Here is a 23,871-nt window from a genome sequence, read left to right on the forward strand (position 1 = left end):
ACAGATGGCTTTCCTAGGGAGCGGAAGCATTAGCAAAATCCAAATCCAGGCTTGCCATGTAGAGGCAGATGTAAAATAAATATGCCTTTCTGGCATGTACAGATGTTAAGATAAATGCATAAAAAAATTCAAGACCCATAATCCTCTGTCTTTAGACCTTCCCCATGAATTCAGTAAAGCATCCTTCATCGTGATCAGTAAGAAAAGACATGTGAGACCTCCCATATGAAATATGAAAATGAAAAAAATCATGGAATAGTTTGGGTCTGAAGGACCCTTTAAAAGATCATCCAGTCCAACTTCCCTGCTTTCTCCAAGCCATATCCAACCTAGCCTTGAATGCTTCCAGTTGGGCAACTTATTCCAGTGTCTCACCATTCTCAGTATAAAAAATTTCCTCCTTATATCCAATTTAAATCTATCTTATTTCACTTTAAAACTGTTAAACCTTGTCCTGTCACTACATTCCCTGGTAGAAAGTGTCTTTCTTAAGCCCCCTTTGTATACTGAAAGGAGGTCTTCTCACAGCTGCCTTTTCTACAGACTGAGCAACCCCCAGCTCTCTCAGCCTTTATGCACAGCACATGTGTTCTGGCCCTCTGAACATTTTCATGGCCCTCTCCTCTGGGCCTGCTTTAACAGGTCCATGTTCTTCTTGTGCAGGGGACTCTAGAGCTGGATGCAGCACTCCAAGTAGGGTCCTCACAAAAGCAGAGTGGAGGGAATTACCTCCCAAGTGGAAGCCCAGGGCTGCCACAAGGCTCCCTAGCCATGTGTATGGCTCACCAATGCCCAAATTGAAGACAATGCCCAAGGCCTGCCTCCTGCAGAACCATTCCTGTGTCTCTGCCCTCTAGCTTGGGACCCCAGACACCTGGGGATCTCACCAGCTGGGTAGCACAGCTGACCTGGCCAGCTGCAATGCATTTATTCACACTACATTTTAAGGTCAAATAGAACTGGCACCACAGGTGGGGGCTGTGCAGTCCACCCCATGTGCCACAGGTTTTTAGCACTACTTGCTCTCAGCCTACTTATCCTGCTGAGGGAGTGTTTTACAGCTCTTGCTTCAGCCTTTTTCTTTCAAGAAGCTTCTGTCTTTAGCATGCTGGAAGATGCTGCACACCCCAGCATGGTATGACCCTACTCCCACATGCCCTGGCAAAGGTGCTGCTGCTGAGTGGCCTGTCTTAATCTTGACCCTCAGTCCTCAGCGATCCAACAAACAAGGTAGTCTTGCAAGCACTGGCCAATATAATACAACTAGGCATGGCGCAGTCTGGGTTGAGAGCTTGTGAAGAGCCATTTGCTTTGGAGGTCAGGCTGCAATGCAGTTCAGGATACCATGTTTTGCAAGGGTGGCCTGTGAGTTAAGTCACAAACAGCATTTTCAACTCTGCTAAGACTGAAATTCAGCTATAGGCCAAACATTCACCCTTCTACTTCTCATGCAGCCAGCACCTTGAAATAGGTCCCTTATGCTGTTCTGTGAACCATGTGCCTGTGCCTTCTCCTCCTCCCAATCTGACATGTGATAGAGACAGGCACAGACATTCAGGAGCATAGGGGCCAGGTAGGCAGTGATAGACTGGCACCAGGCTGCAGTAACCGACTACCCAGAAGCCAAAAAACCCATGGCCACCAGGTAAAAATTGCTTTCTCCCTGAACAACCAATTGCACCTGCACACAGGGTGAAACAGGTGATTGTTGAATACTAACGGCACATGCATCCCTCCCACCATAATGCTGAGAAATTTCTTCAGCTTTCCAAAAGGTTTCTCCCTGTACCCAGCTGCACAACTGCTGCAATCTTCAAGTTGCATTGAAAATAACAAGGATAGAGAACTTTGCTTCTGTGAGGATAATAAAGCTTAGAAGTTTTCCATGTCTAAGGATGTACATTGTGAATCTTACACTGATATCCAAAACAAGTACTGAAAGTGCAGAAAAGCCCTGTACTAAAGTCAACTGGTAACCTCTAAATAACCCTCTTGGGCTCTGCAAGTGCAGACAACAGCATGCAATAAAATGGAAACTTCTGCTGTAAATTAGACATGCAGAGCTGTGCACCAAGTCATGGAAGCAAACAGTATACGCCAGGCCTTCCAAAAACTGGGGTATGCATTGAAATAATTATGCTTAGTTCAGTGAGGCAACAGAAAGGTGCTGTATGTAGATGTACTATCTTAATATGTTTATAGTATTAAAAGATAGTTTAGTACACTTAGTATCTGTGGCCTGGGATATGATGTACAGTCCACAGCAAATATTTCTTTAGCAACTTTGCTGTGAGTTTCCCTTTTATTTGGGCCAAAATCCTCAAGACAGAGCACTACTTCTGAAACATCTGCCCCAAGTTTGTCAAAGTCTCACCACAGGCTTTCAGTACTTCCTGTTAACAATAGAACTTGCTTTGCAAATCTAAACCAGGACAAAGTTGCAGAGTGTTATCAGATTATATACACACAAAAGAAATTAAAGTACCCACAAAACAGGCTGTGTTTCAGAAATTAGAATATTACTTATAATATTTAATTAAAACAAGTTTTTATTGAAATACATTTGCAGTCAACTTTTAGTGCATAAAACTTAGTTCAATTGACTGGGGTTTTTTGGTCCTTTAAGGATAAAGGTACTTTCCTTGCAAAATATGATATTGGATCCAAGAGTACCCAAAATAACTCCTAGTAAAAGCAGAAGTCTTTTTAGTCTGAGTTCTCAGCTGTTTGGTCCTAAAAATCCTTAACATCTTAAACAATGTACTTCTAATGCTGCAAAAACCAATTAAGGTACTAAATTTTGCTATTTTACTCAGTTTTTCGTTGAAGTTTATTTTTTTCTGGTTGAAAGAAGTGTTTTTCAAGAGCGTTGACCAATTCATCTAGTTCCTTCTTCAGTTGCTCAACATCACTGTGAAAAAAAAGAACACACAAACACGGAAAAGTGTCACAGTGGAGAAGCTAAAAGCACATTCTCAGTCTGAAGAATTTTTAAGTCTGATGCATTGTTTTAGATGAATATTTTCTATTAATGCTAAAAGTGTATAGACTTGATATCTTTAGGTAATGCCCTGATATTCACTTCCAACTGATGTGCATGAAGACTATGGAGAAACACAAACTCACAATTCCGCCTGACCTAGAACAATTTGAGTTCAGAAGATCTTTTATTACTAAATGTATGCAATTAGAAGTGTACATTTTATATTTTTAACAGTATTTTTAGATGAATTTTCATCTGTGAGAAAGTGTTATTTTCATTACATAAGTTAATAATTACTAATCTTTAGGCCTAATTGATTTCAAGGCTATCAGTCAAGGATATAATTACTAAACATAAAAGGGTTTGAAATATATTAGAACAGTTTGTATATGGTTATATAATTTTAAAGCAACTATGTGTGTGGAAAGAGGGTATAAATACTTTCATTTAAGGCAGAATGGTTTTTCTGATACTGTTACTGAATGCTGAGTTCAAAGGAATTTCAGTGACAACAAGAATGCATCAACAAATTTTGCAGAATTGAAGCTTTATGCAAATACATTCAATCAAATAATTACTTTAGTTATATTTAATCATGGAGAGCCCCTATTCTACTGAAACAATACCAAGAATCCACACAGCCTCTATAACACCCAATTTACTGCTGTAAGTGACAGTACCTGTTTCCAGGAGGTGCACAAAGTTCCGAATAGTATTTGATCTTTGGTTCTGTCCCACTGGTCCTCATTGTGGCCACTCCTCCATTAGCAAAAGTGAATGTTATCATTTGGCTACTTTTACTAGTAGGAAGTATCTAGAAATATTAAGAATATTTTTTTAGAAGCGTGGAAAGAGACTATATATAAACCCATGACAGAATGTCATATCATGTAACAAAAAGATCAGCTCAACTAAAGTTTAGTTCTGTTTTCTTCATCATTGTGGTCTTGAGATCAAAATGATAGCCTTGTCCTCAACCTGCAATCTAGTAGCAGTACATCACTGCTAGGTAGCCCATTTAAAGTCTAGTCAACATTTTTACTGTGAATAGAAATTGCTCTCTGATGGCATTTCCCAGGAGAAAAAGAAACAGATATTGTGGAAACCTAAAGAACCCAAAGCCACATCTCACTAGGCAGTTTAGCTCACACTCACAAGATGATAATGCAAAATTACTGTAGCAAGACAGCAGGATCCTCCTACCACCCTTTACAGGCTGTCATCTTGGAGAGAAAAACACAAAACCAAACAAAAAACCCCAAACACCACCCCCACTTCATTTCCTCTCACCAAGGCAAAACAATCACCCCCAATCTAACTTATTTTATGACTCAGTACAGTGTTTCTGCATAGAATTTTTTAAGGTATGTGCATATACATATGCATATGATTTATATGTAATTTAGAAAGATACTTACAGCCTTTTGGTCTGGCTGGCTGCTATCATACCCCGTAGTTAGATCCCTTATTCCAGAAACTTTGAATCTACCACAAGATTTTGGGTATGTGTTTTTCCCATCAAAATTTCTAAGGTTGTCGAAAAGCTGCTGAATAACTTTAGGATCGTGGCAGATGAAATACGAAGCTTTGGTAATATGGAAGCCATATCTGTGAAGACAGTATTAGTGAACCAAAGAAGCAATGTTCTTCTTGGAGGTGTACACCATAAACATTATACAACCTTCCATAAAGCAAGTCTCTATACCCATAGTCACCCAACTGTAGTAGCAGTTACAATTTTAAGAAGGCCTCAACAGCTTAATTGACCTAATTTACATACTTTAAAGAGAAACTTCTGTGCAGATGCCTTTTCCTTTTAATGACTAAAACTGAGAAACTTGACTGCAAAATCAGAAGAAAAAAGATACCATTGCCTTGAAGAGCTTTAAATACCATAGGAAGAGATTACATCTAAATAGCTTCTTTGACTAGATTCTAGCTGATCTTGTCTAAGTAAAACAAATTCTAGGCTGTTTTTTTCCAATCAAACTTCAATAAAGTGTTTCCATTAAACCAAACTGTTCTGAATGTCGCCTCTTTACCTCACCTATTTGATGCCAGGTAATGTGATGCAGAAACTGCATCACAGACAAATGACCCGCTAACACTGACTTTTCAAAATATTATGTTGTTGAAAAACATACAAGCCTGGACTGGATGTTTAAGTGAGCTCTTGCTACAGATCAAGACTTGATAAATACCCTTGATGCCAGTGAAAATCTGAGGGGCAGAATCTTTTGTTAGTGCTGGGATGTTCACACTAGAAACCTGTAAGACTCCTTAAACAACCTCACGTTTGTACCTAAATGGACATCTGGAAGGTTAATAGTAGTTAAATCAATCTTGAGAATTCAGCGAGGGAATGAACAAAACCTAACCTGTAGCTGAAAGAATTGATAAGCCTACTAGGACTGTGTCCTTTTCCTGATCTGCATTTACTTCTTTGAGAAGTGCATGAGTAGAGTTTCTTCTGCTTCAACAGTAACTCACAAAGTAAATCTGACAAAGAATAAAGTAGTAAGAAGTAGAAAACTGCAACTTGATACTAGCCACAAACAAACTAAAATCACAGACAAACCCCTCAAAACAAAACAAGAACCTTCCTTCCAGTTACAGCTATCAAGCAGCAGTTTAATAGGGCAGATTTGTATCCTTTTCTGTATCTCTAGCTTTCTCACAGAGTGGACTATGTGCAGTGACAACTTACAGAGTGCTTTAATGCTAAAGAAGCTCTGACTCAGAGTCCTCTTCAGTGGCTCTGTACTACAGCACTGTTGCACAACTCAATTCCGCCCAGTTACATTTTCTGAGGGCAACCTGAAGCAGGTGTTTACTGAATTGGTATTTTAAAAAAGTAAAATTAAAAAGCCCAAGCCACAGAAGGATAATTCTTTGAATATGAACTTCCAGCTACTAGTAATAAGGGAATTCTCATGTGAAATGCTCTGTTTGCAGCTCTAGGCATGAATTCCTCTTCCATGCTTTTATAGTACCTTTTGTTAAACCCACCTAAACTTCTGCTATGTACAATAGCTGTGTTGGTGCTGCACACAAATGAGAACTCTGAGGATTGGTAGAACAAGCAGCAGCAAGGCTGGAGTTTTTCATGAGTCTCTTTTCAGGTTTCACCACTCCTTTGGTAGTGTTTGAGAGACATGAAGAGGTGGAGAGTATCAGCCAGCCTGTCTTACTCCCTCTTTTAAAACAAACAACCCAAAACCTCCACAAAACCCACTTCCTTCCCCATGAAATCCAGTAGCCATCATCGCTATTAAACAAGAGCAAAAGAAAAGTAGTGCCTCATATTAAAAGCTCACAGACGGGACACCCAGCTGTAAACAGGCAAGAGTTGTGCAAACAATCACAGCACTTCTAAATAATCAGCTCAATCTCAGTAATCAGAAGCAGAAAGTACAGCCAAAATCAACAACATAAGCTATCCATCAAAAAAACCCAAACCCAACAACACAGAATAATATCATAAAAAAGCCTAACTTAGAGCCAGCTAGAATTAATTTAATCACAAGTAGCCCTGCAAGGACAGAAGAAAGCTGGCTTCTATGAGTAGCATAAATATGCCAGACCTACTTAGACCCATTCTGCCATCACCCTTTTTGTGCCTCCCGCTCATTAAAGCAGGAAGAAGTATTATTATCTCTACAATACAGCAATACTGCTGGCCAAAACACCATCCAATCTTCTGTAAAAGGACCCAAGTGCCCAACTTTCCAAAATGGAAAAAACCTTCCAGACAAGCAAATAAAAACAAAATTCTCATTAACCAATAGGGAATTACTAAAGCAGTATTAGTTTTAAAATACCTTAAAAAGACACAAACCAAAGTCATAAATATATTCATGCCCATGAGGCAGGAACACTTTCTGGAAGGTTATTATTAGCACAGAATCGCGATAAGAGTACAATTAACCTACATTTTATTTCTTCATATACTATGGGTTGCTATTGAATCCTTATTAACCCCAGTATATGAAATGGAGAAAATCTGAAGATTAAACAATTATAATTGAACTCACTCATCATAGACAGCTTTCAGCTGCTGAGACAAAGACAAATTTCTGGTTGCCAAAAAGCTAGCCATCTCCGCAGTTATAACAGCAGCACTGACACCATCTTTGTCCAGAACAGCAGGACAGCACATATACCCTAAACAAAGAACATTAGATATAATGTTTTGACATATTTTGGCATATTTTGAAGATGAAATATAATAAAATGAGGGGGGTGGGGTGGTAAAATCAAACTAACATCTTTTAAGGAAGAAATGCACATTATCATAGTACGAACATTTTAGAGATAAAACAAAAGGAGAAAAAATTATCTTCTAATCAGTGTTAATTTTGATAAGCAAGGTATTTAATGGAATTTCAAGACAGAGAGATACTTAAGAAATGGCTTTACAATTTCCTGCTCACAAATTCATTGCTTTTATTGATGGCTTTCATTCATGGCTTTACAGTTTGCAAATAAATTTGAATACATTTTTACTTTATTTTATTCACGTTTAAACTTAGCTTAAAATTGTCAGGTAAACAAACAACTTCAAGTCTGCAAAATGCATTTGTTTCTTTTTAAAACAGCTTATACAGAACTTGCAGTCCAAGTCCACATAGTCATGCTACTGAAGATACATTTACTTAGCTCACATCAAACTTTGTGCTAGGCAGAGATACAAAAGATTAAACCCAGTAGTGTCAATCGATTTAGCTGATTATTATCTGTTTCTCACTGGAAATACACCCATTGAGTTGAGGGCACCCTTATGTTGCCAGTTTTACTTTTGTTTTTACTTTTTTTTTTTTTAACATTTCACTTCTTTCCTGTACAAGTGACAGAGCACCAGCACAGGCTGCCCAGAGAGGTTGTGGAGTATCATTCCCTGGGGATATTCAAGAACCAGCCAGACGCAATGCAGAGTAACGTGCTCTAGGGGACCCTGCTTGAGTGTGGAGGTTGGATAAGACGACCTCCAGTGGTCCCTTCCAACCTGACCCATTCTGTGATTCTGTGTAATTCTGTCACTTTTTGCAGTAGTTCTACTTTCACTATTTTGCAGGATATGAAAATACAATATTCTGTTTCTCACCAATAGCCTCTTCAAATGCAAAAAGAACAGCTTTTCCCTGGTCCATGAGCTGTTTGGCACGGTTGCCCATCCACTTGAAACCTGTCAGTGTTTCCTACAGCAGTGAGGAGAAATAGAAGGCAATTAAAAGAAAAGCAATGTTTTACAAAGATATGACACTGTGTAGGAAAGTAAATAAAAGAATATGGAATATCATGTAACATGTTGCTTACCTCAAAGTGAAAACCTTCCTTTAATGCAATTGCTCTCAGAATTTTGGAAGAAACAGTACTAGATAACATGTAGATATCTTTAATGGCATGATTATCCCTATTGTTATTTTTCCAGCAAGTGAAGATCCACCAGCCCAAAAGAGCTCCCAGCTCATTTCCAGAAAACACCTTCCATTCACCACTAGAGGGGGAAAAATAATAGAAAGTACATGATTTCAAAGGATAATACTGGAGGGAAAAAATTGGTTCTTCTATACATGCATATTAAGAAATAAATCACTGCCTCTGAATTCCAAATAACAGTAACAAGATATCATATGTTCATTATGAACAAAAAAAAATTCCTCCCTCCTCCCAAATATTCTGAAATGATTACCTTTCTCCTCCATCATATGTACAAACTTGAGTTTATCCAAAGATGAAACAGTGATATTTCCAGTACATTTTAAGTAAAACAAAAGTACTCAGCAGATAGAATATAAATCAGTGATTAAGACAAGCAAAGAGACACAAAAATACAATTCTCAATTGGTCAGTATTTTTAGTTGATCCCGTGAAAAATACTTCTTATTTAATCACAAATACGTCAGTTGGTGATTAAGAAGGTTGGAAAAAAAATCTCAAATGTGTAAAAAAAAGATTAATATTCATGTGTTGCTAGAACAGAAAAGCTGAGGAAAAAAGGGAAAGGCAAATGTGAAAATTCTCCAAAAATTCCCAGTCATAAAAGGGGACAAAGACACTACCAAACAGACAAAACCATGACCTACAGAAACAGTACCTGTTGTGAAAGAGAAGCAGACTCAGTCTCCTGCATTTATTGATACCAACATGCACAAAGCAATGCACAGCGGCAACTTAGTGTAAGAGCGCTGAGAGAGTGTGCTCTAGCAGGAGTTTCTGTCAAAGAAGAAGTACAGATACTGTAGAAGCCTATATCAATATTTGATTAGTGTATGAACAGCTACAGCAGGAGTCTGAGAGGACACAGGACTGAAAGTTAGGAGACAACTAAGACTGACTAAACAATGAGCAAAGAGGTAGGAGAATGACAGTACCAAGCCCTCGTTGCTGAAAAATATGACAAACTAACACCTCCCTCTTCAAGCTTATGCTAGCTCTAAGTTTTCAGACAAAAACCAAGGGTGATTTTGCATTCTTGCTTTAACCCATCATAACTCACACAAAGTGAAGATTTTTATGCCTTTTCCTCAATGCTGAATTGCCAACTGAGGCTGACACAGACCAAAACTATTAAAATATGGATATTCCAGATAATACTGCCCAAGATACTGCAGGGAGTACCAACGAGTCCATTCTTCTTCTAAAGACAGAGAAGCCTGTTTAATGCATGCTAGGAGGTTAATGAGCTTAAAAGCACTTCAAAACCCCAAAGAAAATACTGGCACCTTTGGAGCTCCACCAAACCCCAAAGAGATTACCTGGTGAGCAAAACAGCTACTTGCATTGTCTCCTTGTAATGGGTTTTTGGAATTTGTCTGACTGATACAGATTGAACTGCTTGCATCATCCACAATCACTGAGGACATCTAGCAGGTTCCCATCTCATCTCTTGGGTACCAAAGACTGTTGCCATTATTTTATATCCTTCTTCTGGCTCTCATGCATAGGGAATTCATTCTCCTCCTGGCCTAGCAGAAGATTTTTTTTCTGCTCCCCTCTGAGCTGAAAACCTTAAACTTACTTTTATTAAAGATTTATGGTTTCTAACTGCTCAGATTAGTTTCTGCTTTACCAATGTAGATGTAGGAGAAACACCATTATTTGTAGAAATGATACCAAGTGCAGAGCTTAAGCTTATTCTCATTCATCAAATAAACCACAACACAGAAAGGCGAACCATTGTAAAAGTACAGGATATCAGGGGGCATGAAATAAGGGGATGGCCATAGTGAGGCAGAACTATAGGTTACATTCCATGAATATGAAAAATTCATGATAAGTTCTGATTGAGCAAGTTTACCTTTTGTGATACCATTCCTTGACAGGGTATACACAGATAAATAATGCATGCATAGTTGGTTCTTGAAGGGGAGAGTACAAATAACTACACTAAGATGTACCAAACAGTGACAAACCTGAAGGTGAAATGCAGGTATGTAACATTATGCAAAGTGGGAAACAGAGCAAGAGAGGCACAAATCATCTAATGATTAGTAAAATGTCTGGTTTAACAGTATTTGAGAAAGAAGGAACTCCTATTAAAGAACAGAGATTATCGGGGCAGTGTAAGGATTCTCCTGAATATCCAAGTTACTATTTAATAAACATAGTACAAAAGAATCTTTGTCAGTCTTACATGAAAAAGTTCTAACCAAAAACCTACCTTTAAAAATGTACAGCACAATCACAACATTTCACATGGTTCTGTGCATGCCTCAAGGACAGCAAGTGTCAAGTATTTATCCAGGGTTTTGTACAGTGTTTAATATTAATCATTATTTCACGTCCTGCCCCCAACTGTAGTCTGCTTCATACAGTCCTGTCACATTTCTATTTCAATCCAAAAAACTACTATTATGATTATTCTTTCTCTGCAATACAGGTAGCAAGAATTTTCCAAATAAGCCTAGCCTTTGAGTAGAAAATATCTATGGATTGCATTTCTTCATTATCATACCTCTCTTGTTTCTCTGCCACTGCAAGTCGATCAGCATCAGGATCATTTGCTAAAATGATTCTTGCCCCATCTTTTTCAGCCAAAGCAAAAGACAATGTCTGGAAAAATGGCAAGCAAGACCAGATGAGTGTTAATAGTACTGAATAATAGTTTCACTTTCTTTACAGATTTTAAATAATTTTCCTGATTTATTTAATTTCATACACCCCAAATCATTATGTGTTTTTCAAAACCCATAGCCCTAGCCTGGCAATAGTAGAACACAGTCAGGACATTTGACTTTACCTACATCATTTCACTTCTACAGCTTGAGCTAAAAGCTACTTAGATTCATGAGATCCTTCAAAAACAATGTGTAGCAGAAAAAGCAACAGAAATTCTAACTATCTGCCAGGACTTCTCCTGCCCCCTCGTGGTGTATCAGAACAAATTAGTCCTTGTATTTCAGACCTAAATTGTACAAATCTTCCAAAACTCAGACAATTTTTAAATTATTATTATTTTTTAAAAATTAACTACCACTTTGTTCTATGTGCAGATGCTGCTCATTCTGTTAGAGCACAGAACAAAGCAGTTGAAAGTTATAGCTAATTACTACCTCACTGGTTCAAATAGTTATGTCAATGAAAGGGGACCAGCTAACTCTTCAGAAATGTAAGGCTATAAAAACTGAAACAAAGTAAAACCTCCAACCAATATCTATAGCTGTGACTTCTGTCAAAAAGGAAAGACAGTGAAAGACATTGCAACTACTTAAAAATAAATCTATTTACCAGAACACCTTTGCCTTCTTCAGGATTTGGATACTTCACTGTGGGAAAGTCTGGATCAGGATCTTTCTGCTCCGGCACGGCAAAAGGAGGGCTAAGGTCAAATGCCTTGAAGGCCAACTGCACAAATTTATGACCCACACCATGCACAGCAGTATGAACAAATTTCAGGTTTGTTTCCTTGTTTATATTCCTGAAACAAAACACACTAACAGTAAACTTGGATACTGAAGAATGTTCTGCACAAAAATGATTATGTTTGGAAACAGAGTCAACACAGTATTCTGTATCACTGTTAAAACTATAAATTAAAGGAGGTCAGATTTTAAAGGTAATGGCTTGAAAATTGGCTTATCCTAATTTTTCAACAATACCAGTCACTCTTGATATCCACCATCCTTGCATGTGCAAATCACTGGAATGAGAAAGATGGTACAGTCTACACATCCCAAAGGAGGTGAGTGGAAAACAAATACAACTGACTAAAGAGACCCAGCTCTAGCATTTAAACCAGCTCCAAAGACTGTGAACACAGCAGGTCTAAAAAGGTTGCTGCTCATCTAATACATAAACCACTTCTAAATATTAATCACAAAGAGAGGCATCCACTCCATTTTGTTGAGGAAAGATTTTACTGAGCGAAGGACAGGAATAGGCTGTTGCAAGGCACTCAAGGCCACCAGGAGCACAAGCAAGGCTAGAACGACAGAGTGAGACCACCTTTCTGCCAGGCCAGCTTTATGAATTGTCTTGCTACAGTGCCACACAGCAGCCAGTGCTACCACAGATGATTATGAGAAGGCAAAGCAGAACTGGGCATGGCAGGATCGTGGCCACCCTCACTTCCATCAATTTAAACTGCCCTGCTGACATACTAGAATAAGGAATTAAAACCAGTCACCTGTAAAAGCACTGCTTTTGTATGTCTTTGAAATACTCCTTATTGACTGTGGCATATGGATCATGAAGTAGCAGGCTGCTGTCAATCAGTTTGTCATCCCAAGCCTGAGGCCACGGTTCTTGATTCTCCTCAATGGCCTGAGAAATTCCCTTGTCATGAGGTGAAATGATCTGAGCACCATTCTCCCAGTAAACCTAAATAATAAATAGAGTGGGTATTTGATCATTAATATTATAAGACAGTTTTGTTACTTTGTTAAGGTGCACTACATTCAGTAGAGTATTACAGTAAATCAGGCTTAGGTATATCCAGAGCATTCTCCTGTTTATATTTTCGATGTTTCTTCTCACATCCCATTTTTGCTCTATAAAAAACAGCTGGTTTATTTTATCAAAAGATATCAAGATCCATAATGGAATACAAAACAAGAGCCAGTCATTTATTGAGAAAAATTCCATTTTTGTGTTTTGGAAACTGCATATGACTACCCCATCTGTGAAATGACTGGTGGATATGTAAATCAGACATGGGGTTTTTTTTCCAGTGGAAAGCAGATTTCTTTCATAGAAAAAAACCTTAGACTGATAACTCTGTCACTCAGTAAAAGAAAAATATACTACAAAAAAGTTAATGGAACTCATTAAGCTGTACATGTTTTGAATTTTCTAGTTTTGCAAAACTTTTTAAATTCATGAACTAGAGAAATAATTAATGCTTTTGAAAAGAGGCTAATATTTTAAAGAGTTCCAAAGTATGCAACGATATTACTTACAGCTTTCTGGAGCAAAAATTTTAATTATGGTATTAGTATAACATGCTACTAGCTTTAACTACATACATCTGGTAGAGATCAGACTAGCAATTAATTTAGTCTATACCATGATAGGAACTATATACAATAGCATTAGTCTCTCTACATGGAAAAAAAAAGTTTGAAAAAAGTCAGAAATAGGAATACCTTGTAACCATTGTCTTGTTTTGGATTATGTGAAGCTGTAACCATAATTCCAGCACAAAGCTTCAGATGAGTTACTGTATATGGCTGTAAAAAGAGATAGTTATCTGAAGTGGAATGCGCAACATAATATTTATTCTTATACGTATGTAATACTTCCATACTGCTGAACTAAAAGAAAGCCAGGATGTGATTTCTGCACATTGACTCCCCAAAGCAAAGCTAAGTAGTACTTGCACCACTAGACCCCATGTGGCACAACTTTAGTCCTTGCTTTTACTTGTGCATTTTTACATTTATATGTTCTTAGTGTTGTTTCAGATGCTTTGTGAATCTCTAGAGTGGTGTTTTTACAGAAGGAAGCAGATGCACGTGTTGCCAACTGTAGAATGACTTGAGGTACTGAAGGTCTTACAGGGTGCCAGGTCTGTTGGGGTAATGACAGAGAACTACAACTTGAGCAGTCACTGTCTTTTGAGAGCAGCCTGTGGAGCAACTACTCCATCATGGTTCAGAAGAGAATTTCTGTAGAGAGCTCTTATAAATTAGCCCAAAACAGATGGAGTGAATTAAAAATAAAGCATTCTTTGTGACCACAGGTCCAACTTGTGTTTACTCCTGGCTCTTTATTTACTAGTGAAATGCAATCCACTGCAGTTCTTACAACACTGCTTACACTACACTATGAAGAATTTGACCCCAAATCTACAACAATCATAAAACTAAATGTGGGTGCATGTTTCAGACTTCAGACTTCACAGCAACAATGTCTACTACAAGACAAGTTTGCCTGAGAGCAGGAATGAACAGTAATGCATCTCACTGTGACTGACATTCCGCATTCTCCCTTCCCTTGCTATGGATGTTGTAAAGTAAACATAGCTAAAAAAGCAGAAGACTAACTGCAGGAAAAGTGATTTATCCAGTTATCCTTACTGTAAGTAATGCAAAGTATCTGACAGACTTTGTGTATATATAAAAAGATCCAGTATATAAGAAGATGTAATAGAAAAACCTACCACGAAGGGAGTTGGTATTATATCAGAGAACAGATAAACTGGAACTCCTTGACTGATGAAGGTATTGGCAGCAAGTCTTGCAAATCTAAACAGGAAGAAAAGATGCCAAGGGAATATATTTATTTTCTCACCTATTAGTAACCTAGAATTCACAGCTTTCTCTCCCACCCCAGTCATACAGATCCAATTTAAATGTGTTCCCTCACTATTCTCAATAGACAAAGAACAACTCTAAGAACTACTTTGGCATTACCAGAATGTAAAAGTACTGTAAATCCCTTAATTCACTCTACAGAAAAAAGATACAGTTGAAGTGTGCAATAAGCATAATGGATCACAAAATACCTAGAACCTAAAAATTACCTTTTGCTACTACCTCCGCTGGAAAGATGAGCACGAGCATCAAACCCAATCACAACTCCTCTCTTTCTCAGGTCACTGAAATTCTTCTCAAGGTATCTGCAAAATCCCTGAAGACAACATCAAATCCACCTCATTAACCCAATCTTAATATTTAATTTATCATTGCATTAAGCTGATTGCTAAGATGCTGACGCCTTAGAAAGCTGAGTGCACACAGCATCTCAAGAAACTGCTCTGGGATTCAGCTTGTCCAGGACCAATAAACATCAAGAAATATCAGAAATCTTCAAATCAATATTGCAAACCCAGACAGTATTTAAGTACTTTTCAAAATATCAGACCCAACTTCAAAAAGGAACAGGTAATGTGATCAGTCTGAATTGCAGATTTTGAGAAATGATTTAGCTGTCTTAATTCTCACCCTTAATAATGACACCTATTTAGGACATGATACACCACCCCTCCAGGTTGCAGTAATTTAAGGTTCTGGGCATTTTTAAGCTCTCCCCAAGTAGATCTACTTTAGGATCTATGTATATATGACTTCACTGCCTTTATGTAAATTTATGTCCAACACACACAAAGCTTGGCCAAATGTTGGCTACCTTGGGGTTTTTTTTGGAGTTGTTACATCAGGACTAACTGCTATGTTTGAGCTTAATTGTAGCTGTGTATAAATTAAATTGGAAATTAAATACGGAAAATCACTTCTTTTAGTGGTTTAATAGTTTCATTTACATTACTTCTGAAAACTGGGGGAGTAGTAGAAAACTTACCTTTTCACAGAATACTTGTTTGCTTTACATAAATGAGGCTCTTCCATTTATATCTAAAACCAGTGAAGTACGATACAGTGCTGAACACAATACCTGGGTTGTCTGGATAATAGTCAAGTCATTCATGTGGGAAATCCCTGGTCCCATGGCAGCTCTGAGCCCTGCTGTGCCAAACTCCATTCGTGAGCCAAAGTATTTCTGCAGTTCTCCAGCATTTCCTTCCACAAGCAGTTGCTTCACGATCGCATAAGTTTTTGGATTCTGTAGATACAAAATATCACATTTTGGAAGTTAAAAGATTTTCAAGATGTCTATTTTAATGTTTTCTGTTTTTAAAAACAAAACAAACATAAAAAGCACACTTTTACAGTTCAGAGAATTTTTGTCATCACAACACAAGAACTATTCTAAACATTTAAGAAAGTAGGTTAAGCTGATGATTAAGAATTAATTGTTACTTCCATAGCACTCTATGTAGAGTTTAAAAAAAAATCATGACCTTGTCCCAAGACTGGCTAACACCAGAAGCATCAGCAAAACTAAGCAGACTGTTCAGAAGATAAAGATGAGAATTTCCAACATATCTGCACATAATGCTTGTAAAAATAAGCACAACCATCAGGAAGAAAGCCTAGCAACTACAGACAATTTCTTAAATAAAGTGACTCCAGAGTGGCAATGTAAGGGCCATGCCAGACAGCTTGTGAACAGTGAAGATTTTCTAATTTCCACTGCTTTTCTTGGTATATTGCTTCTGTAGACTCTATACGGTTACAAACTCTTTGTTTCCAAACTTCGGGAATTAGTAAAGTCCTGTATGCCCCACCTTCTCAATCCTGATAACATTTGTGAAGTGCAGTATTTGATTTCTTGAGAACTGATGAGCCACAAGGACAGATGGCAGGTGGCACACACCTGGCAACAGGGCTGTCTGGAGAGGCGGTAGGGCACTCACCGTGTGAGTACACACACTTTACACTGGAGTACAAAGATTATAATTTCCAAAGGGACACAAGCTTTGTTTTCCAGGCAATCAAATGAGTTCATAAAAGTCATAGACTACTGCCTGGATGACCTAGGTAGGCTTCCAGCAAGGGAAGGCATATCACTCTTGGCAAAAGGAAAAAACAATCTAAATGCAGAAATGTATTTTCTGCAGCTTCAGAAAGTGCTGCAGAACACACAGAGTAGTAGATATCTGAGTGAGCTTGCATATAGTGGTGTAAGCATTCTGCACATCAAACTGAGACCAGAGTCAGGATGCCCTAATCACTGACCTGTGCACCCCTGCTGCAGGACAAACAACAAAGTTTAAATAAATACTTAAAAAGTTAAAGAGCCTTTGGTGCTAATAAGCAAACTACATAATGCAGAATAAGCTAAAGAATTAAAAAAATCCAGTTTCTTGAGTACAATAAGCAATTAGGTACCCCAGAATTACTGATTTCCAGTTTAAGAATTATCAGTTTACTAGTCCAAGAGTGTCATAACTGACATTTTCTTGTAGAAGGCTCAACATAATTATCTATTATTATTGAGTAATTACATTCTGTAAGAATAAATATAATTTTATGCTATTACGGAATATATAGGGCGGCATTCTGAGTTTAGGCTGTTTACAAGTTGACCTCAACCTTTTGCTGCAACATTAGGCCTATGTCTCATAGGTAAGGCCTGACTGATGCTGTTTGCACCAGGCTTTGTACACTGCCTAGTCACCTTTTATTCCCCTGCATGGACTTCGTGCACTCAAGTTGTCCCTTAGCATTGAAACGAGCATCTCTTTATGTAGATACTGCATTCATCTGTATAAATGTTTGACAGACTAAAAGTTGTAATGCCAAAACAGAAGGACACTAGGAAGATCCTGCAATTCTCACAGACAAGAAGGTTTTTGGTTGTTGTTATTAGAGGAATTTCCCAGGTTTGGTATCTGCTGTGAAACTAGAGGGATCCTCCAGTTTTTTAAGTCTGGTAGACAGCTGTACATGTCCAGGTGGCTGCCTCAATCTTAAGAGTTTCAATTCATATCATTTGCTAGAGAAAACCAGATTGCATTAATTTAGTGATTTGGGTTGTTCCCCCTGCCTGTCTTCATGCCCCACCAAGTGATGATTAAAGCCAAGCTCAAGTCTGTTCAATAGAGCAGAAGGATTTTTTCAGAGTTACCGTTGTAATTGCTTATGGCTATATTCTCCTTAGAAATCTGCCTGGTTTTTGGTGGAGAATGTTATGATGCCATCATATGAAGCTAAGTAAAAAAATAAACTTAGTTTTGGCTTAAAACAAACTATACAGCATCTCTACTAAAGAAGGATCAAATTGTATCTGAAGAATAAAGTGCTTGGTTTCTTCTTTCTTATTGGTTCTCTCAAGTTACACTTTTTCTACTCTGAGACTATACCAGATGTGAGTACAGGAATACCAAGCTCTGTGAATACAGTGGCAGATGATTTAATACTGAGTTAATATCCACTAGCGCAATAAGCTTGAACATCACCTGGTAACACTCAAGTTATTTACTTTAATCGACACTACAGGAAGGCCCAGAGAGGTATAATCAGTACAGAAGTCCTCACAAGGTTTTAGAGTAGAGGGAAAACTTCTGATGAAATAGATTTTACAGAAGCTACTTCTGTTCATAATTTTATGATTTATAATAGAAAAAATGAAAAATATGCTATTACTTTAATGAATGCTATGACGAAAACAGTCTGTTAACAAGCACAGTAATTGCCATCTAGGTAGAAACTTCCTGTTAGGTCAGCAGGACTGCCCTCAGACATAAGGGCTTGCTCTTGCAAACTTGAATTATTTTGTAAGAAACATGCTGCTTATCATCATTAAATATTAACCTATCTCTGCATGTCAAAAAGAACCTTTTTTTTGTTTATATCAGAGTAAATGGACAAGGGTTATATCTGATTCTTCTGTTGCTCAATACAAACACGTAACAGGTTCCTGAGAAATTAAAATACCTCATCATTTTTGAGCAATCAGCAATGGATATTGTACACCAGTCAATTATTAAAGAGTCAAAGATACAAGCACTAACAAAGAGCTAACCTTTCAAAAGTAAAGATGCTATAATGGATATTGCATTAGATTTCCAGAGGGAAAATAATATAATCAAAATAATCAGAATAACCAGCTGAAAACTAAATCATTACACAGAAGATAGAAATATAACTAATGTTAGTCAGGGGAGTTATGCAAATAAGAGGCCCTTTAAAACCAAACTGTTTTCTCAAAATCAATTCAATTAGGGGGGAAAAAGACACAAAAGCTTATTGTCATTTGATGTGATTAGCCTTTCTGAAAGGAGGACTAGTTTGGCACTGAACTATCATTAAGAAAACCAGAGCTGGCTAACTGATCAGTTAAATACCTGAATGATCTTTAATGAGGAATCACAACAACCCTGAGGTACTTCTAACGATGTCTTTAGAATTATTGTATGTTTTCACTGATAATCTTGAAATAAGCAGCAGTTGCCTTACCAAACAAGTATACAGGCTGCACAAAATGCTGGAGCATTGTACAGTGCTGAGTCCCAGGCAGTCACTTAAGTGACTGAAGTGGGGCAATGGCCAATGTGTTCCCATACAGCCAAATTAACACATTTTGTGAATAGGGACATAAAAAATGCAAACCAAACACCCCAATAGAGGCCTGCATCTCAGTGAGAACTGCAGCAGAAAGCAACTATGTGAGCATTTCCAGAACACCGCTATGGCAAGACATTTCTTTGGATATGGGGAAAATAGAAATACACATGTGATTTTACTTCTGCATATAGTGCTGTCAAGACTGAAACAGAAGACAAAGATAAGCCTTAACAGAAGGGAAACAACACATGCTAAATTATTCCCAAGCAACAGCAGAAAAAGGGAGAAAGAACATGAAGCCAAACAATACTGAAGATTCAAGAGTTATTTTATTAACAGTGAGAATCACTAAGCACTGCATAACTTGCAACTTTTTGGATAACCTGAAAAAAACCCCCAGAGGATGGGCAAATTCTGCATTTCCTTTTGGTTTTGAAGCTAGTCCACCTGTCTTTGGGAATCAGTATTTTAGTTAACAAAAATTTGGAGGTACCAGGAGGTTTTTAACACTGCGAGACAGACAATACTGCAATGTATGCTGGCCTTTAATAACTTAAGTCTATCGACTGTCCGTGCAGTACAAGCGGTTCGGAACAATACAGGGCCTTTTGGAAAAGGTATTCAAGACAACTGAAAGCCAGAGAGTGTCGATATTGAAAGACCAGCTGGGGGGACTTCCAGATGAAAGCGGGGCTGCTTCTAAAGGTGACAGAGCCGCGGGGGCGGCACCGGGTGGGGCGGCCGGCAGACCCGCATCCCGACCCTCGCTGCGAGGCGGGAGCGCTGGAGGGAGGGCACCCCGCGGCCAGAGAACTCTGGAAGCAGAGCAAGTGCCTTCACCGCACCCAGCACCGGCACAAGACAACAGCTGGGAGTTACCCCGTGCCTCCTGAGCCTTCTCCAGCCTGCGTCCCCACCATCGCCCCACCAAGTCCCTGCCTTGACCGGGAGCCCCCGCCACTCCCGCGGGGAAGGGAAGTGCCCTCCGCCCCTTACCTTATCCCAGAGCAACCACTGCTCGGCCGCGCGGCGGAGCGCCGCATCCCCGGCAGAGTCCCGCGCTGCCATCCCGATCCCGATCGCGCCGCCAACACCACCCAAGCCGCCGCCGCCGCTCCGCTCCTTCCCTCTTCCGGAGCGCCCGCTCCGCTCCGCCCGCGGGGCCGCGCCGGGCCGCCCCACCTCCGCCCCGCCCGCCTGCCCGGGCACGGGTCGGGTCAGGGTCAGGGCCGTGCCGGGCCGCCCCGCCTCCGCCCCGCCCGCCGGGGCCGCCCTCCGGCCCTCGGGCAGAGAGGGGCATTAGTGATGTACCTGCTGAGCCGTGTCTATGCGTGTCCGCGGGGCGCCCGGGGGTGCTGCCTGGAGAGGCAAGTGCCCCGCCACCGGGGGAGCCCCGAGCAGGGGCGTTCCCAAATACCAGCGGCAACTCTGCGGTGAACAGCCGAGCCGCCTGCGCAGCATGCCTGGCAGAAGGAAACAACGCAGTTGTTAAATTGTAACTTTTCACGGGCATTGGACTAAGGCTACCGAGATTCCTTTTTGAAGTCAGTAAAAATGAGCGATACCTCGGGAGAACTCTAATTTGCGATAAAGATTATAAGCAAAATACAAATGTAATCTTCTTTAGCTTTAAGCATGAAATACATATGTGCTATCTGTATTTAATCTTTACTGTCTGCAATGGGATAGTATGGAAAGGACAAAACAAAGGACCCCAAAAAGTTTTTAGCCATGTCTGGGTTTTGACATCTTAAAAATATCCTTCCCATAACAAAAATACGAACACATTATATTCACCTGGAGGCAAAGAGGGAAACTGCCTGGAGTCCAAGTTCCAGCTTTTCTGCTGTGCTGTGCCATACACTCCAGAACACCTGGAATTCTCCACAAGCCAAGGGCATGCAAGAGGGACTATTACATGAATTTTTTTAGTGCTAGTCTCAAACTTCAGAACTTAACATGACTTCTATTTTTCTTTTCATTGCCAACCAGTCAACCATAGAAAGTTCTTTATGAAAGTCACAGTTACAGTGCTCTACTTTTTCTTATTCTGGGTAAGCACACTGCAGCCTGGCCTCACATCATGGGCCATTCATAAAGCTTACCCAGATGAACCCTGGATGGATCGTAGTCAGTGCTGTGGAAAGTTGGCAAACTCCATTCTGATTTTTGGAGGCTAAAATGATCTTGTTCTATGTTGTAAATATGTTATTCATGTTGAAGAATTCTTTTTATTTGTGAAGAAATTTTCTCTCTATTACCCTCTTTCAAGTTGAAGCTGCTCATTGTTATCAGCTGAAATGTCTTATTTCTAAGTGTTATACACTAAACCCACATATTGATGGCATGTGTGATGGATTACAATGAATACTAATTGGGTAAATTAGTACCTTGGTAAGTTTTTACCTTGAAGGAAGTGATTCTCTCCATCTACTCTGCTCTGGTGAGACCTGACCTGGAGTACTGCATCCAGCTCTGGGGTCCCCAACTTAAGGTGGAAATGGACCTGCTGGAGTGTGTCCAGAGGATGGTCACGAAGATGACTAGAAGGGTGAGGCACTTTTCCTATGAGGAACGGCTGAGAGAGTTGGGGTTGTTCAGCATGGAGAAGACTCTGGGAAGAATTTAGAGCATCCATCCTTCCAGTACCTAAAGGGGACTACAAGAAAGCCAGAGAGGTACTTTTCAGAAGGGTGTGTAGTGATGGGACAAGGAGTGATGGCTTTAAACTGGAAGAGGGTAGGTCTAGATTAGGTATTAGGAAGATATTCTGTACTGTGAGAGTGGGGAGGCACTGGAACAAGTTGCCCAGAGAAGGACCAGGTAGCATGGGGCTTTTAGCCACCTGGTTTAGTGGAAGGTGTCCCTGCACATGGCAGGGTGTTTGAATTTAGTGATCATTAGGGTGTCCCTTATGATCCAAACCATTCTAGGATTCTAGGATAAATTTTCACATAAATAATGACTTGTACAGATACTTGGAAACCTTTCAAAGTTAATTAGTACATTACTAAAATGCATGTGAACAAGAGAAATGCATTCACAAGGGAAATTCATCACTTGCAAGGATGTTAATGAATATCCTTCTGATATTCATTACTGATCAGTAAAATAACTGTTAAGACACCCTTCTGGAAAAACTTTGAGAGGAAACATCCATGGAACTGAAGAGTAAGAAAATCAGACAAAAATATGTTGTTTGGCTGCTTTTGGAATAATCTGTCTTCTCTATCACTTTGTTAATGATAATTCAGCCCAGCTCCTCTGCCTCTGCCCCTCTCTGGCTTCTCACAAATCTGCCCTCAGCTGCAAAATTGAAAATAAAAGAGGTGACTGAATTTCATTCAGGAGAATTGATTGTGGTCCTTCTGCCAGAATTAAAGAACAAGTTAATATGGCTTTCATTGAATAATTATTATAGCTTATAGCATAGTGTCTTTGAGAGAAGCCTGAGCTGCCAAGCTGTTGCTCTGTCTAAACAGTTCCTGTAACTTAGCTTGGGTTTTGACAGGAATCCCCTGAAGATGTTATTACAAGCCCTTTCAGCCAGGTTAATTTCTTGCAGTTTTGTGGGGGGTGGGGGGGTGGGGTGGGGTGGAAATATAGTCCAGAGAACACTGAACTCTCTTTCTCGCCTACCAGGGTATCTGGCCTCAGCTTCCCAAAGTACTATGGGAAACGGCAGTCGCATTGCTCTGGAGCTTCAGGGACAAGGCATTCAGAAGCTTTTCCCTGAATTTTATTAGTCTGTCTGAAGCTGAGCTAGACCAGGTCATGTATAAGAGCTATAGGGAGTGAGTGACTGGGATTTCCCTGTTTAACTTGGCAGTACAGGCCCAGGTAGGGGAAGATCCCTAGGTGTGGTATGGACACAGAATGTGTATTGCAAATGTACTGATGCTGCTGAGTAATGCGAGGTCACTGTGAAGAGTGCATGCAGGAGAAGCAGAGTAACTTGCCAGTGGTGCCAAGTACTGCGTCTGAACTCCTGCAAGGGATACACCTTTCCAGGCACTTTCCAACAGTGTTTCAGTGGGAGCAATTGGAGCATCCCTTTTGTCCCATGTTTAGAGGATGAGTAAGGAAAGGGATGTCCTTGTGGAAATGTCGCTGAATTTCTGCCGTGCTTCTCAAAGGCAGGAGAGATGTAACCCCAGGGAAAAAACAATATTTGCATACATGAAGAATGTTACAGCCACTAGAACACTGACTTTGCAAAACACTGTGACAAAGTATTACCACTGACTCAACTGAAGGAGTGGTGACAGGTTCATAGAATATACCCTCTTTCTCCTGAGTGGCTGAGGTTCTTCACTATAAAGCAAACAAATTTTCTTTAGAATGGAGGAAAATGGTCATCAGGATCTGTTACAGTGTAGGCTCAACTGTGTCACCAAAAACCACTTTCAAGTTCTTGTCTAATACCTCCTGGGACTGCTTTGAACAGAGTGGCCAGAACCACACCAGTTGCCACAATCCTAAAAACTTAATCATTTAATGACACTGGGAGAAGCTGAAAAAGGAAGAACAGGCAACTAC

At 39.6% G+C, this 23,871-nt stretch overlaps 1 protein-coding gene across 1 annotated transcript; it reads right to left on the reverse strand.

The window, feature by feature from the left end:
* Positions 1-2,498: 2,498 nt before the first annotated feature.
* On the reverse strand, positions 2,499-20,500 carry PGM2 (phosphoglucomutase 2). Its single transcript, XM_071556654.1, has 14 exons — positions 20,329-20,500; positions 15,818-15,985; positions 14,949-15,055; positions 14,586-14,670; positions 13,570-13,653; positions 12,612-12,805; positions 11,714-11,903; positions 10,941-11,038; positions 8,300-8,480; positions 8,088-8,181; positions 7,018-7,147; positions 4,402-4,591; positions 3,664-3,797; positions 2,499-2,911 (listed from the first exon to the last, which is right to left on the reverse strand). The coding sequence occupies exons 1-14, from the start codon at positions 20,398-20,400 to the stop codon at positions 2,809-2,811; spliced, it is 1,830 nt and encodes a 609-aa protein (XP_071412755.1). The 5' UTR covers positions 20,401-20,500; the 3' UTR covers positions 2,499-2,808.
* Between the last annotated feature and the right edge of the window lie 3,371 nt (positions 20,501-23,871).

The sequence above is a fragment of the Pithys albifrons genome, chromosome 5 (assembly GCF_047495875.1).
Source record: "Pithys albifrons albifrons isolate INPA30051 chromosome 5, PitAlb_v1, whole genome shotgun sequence".
Taxonomy (NCBI): Eukaryota; Metazoa; Chordata; class Aves; order Passeriformes; family Thamnophilidae; genus Pithys; species Pithys albifrons.

Bases quoted from the DNA above. Each gene is read 5' to 3' on its own strand.
- PGM2 (XM_071556654.1), bottom strand. From the start codon at position 20,400: ATGGCAGCGCGGGACTCTGCCGGGGATGCGGCGCTCCGCCGCGCGGCC. The intron at 12,806-13,569 runs GTATTCCTATTT...TTTATTATTTAG, and splicing joins AACAAGACAATGGTTACAAG to GTTTACTGGGAGAATGGTGC. The intron at 8,182-8,299 runs GTAAGCAACATG...TCACTGCTGTAG, and splicing joins AGGAAGGTTTTCACTTTGAG to GAAACACTGACAGGTTTCAA.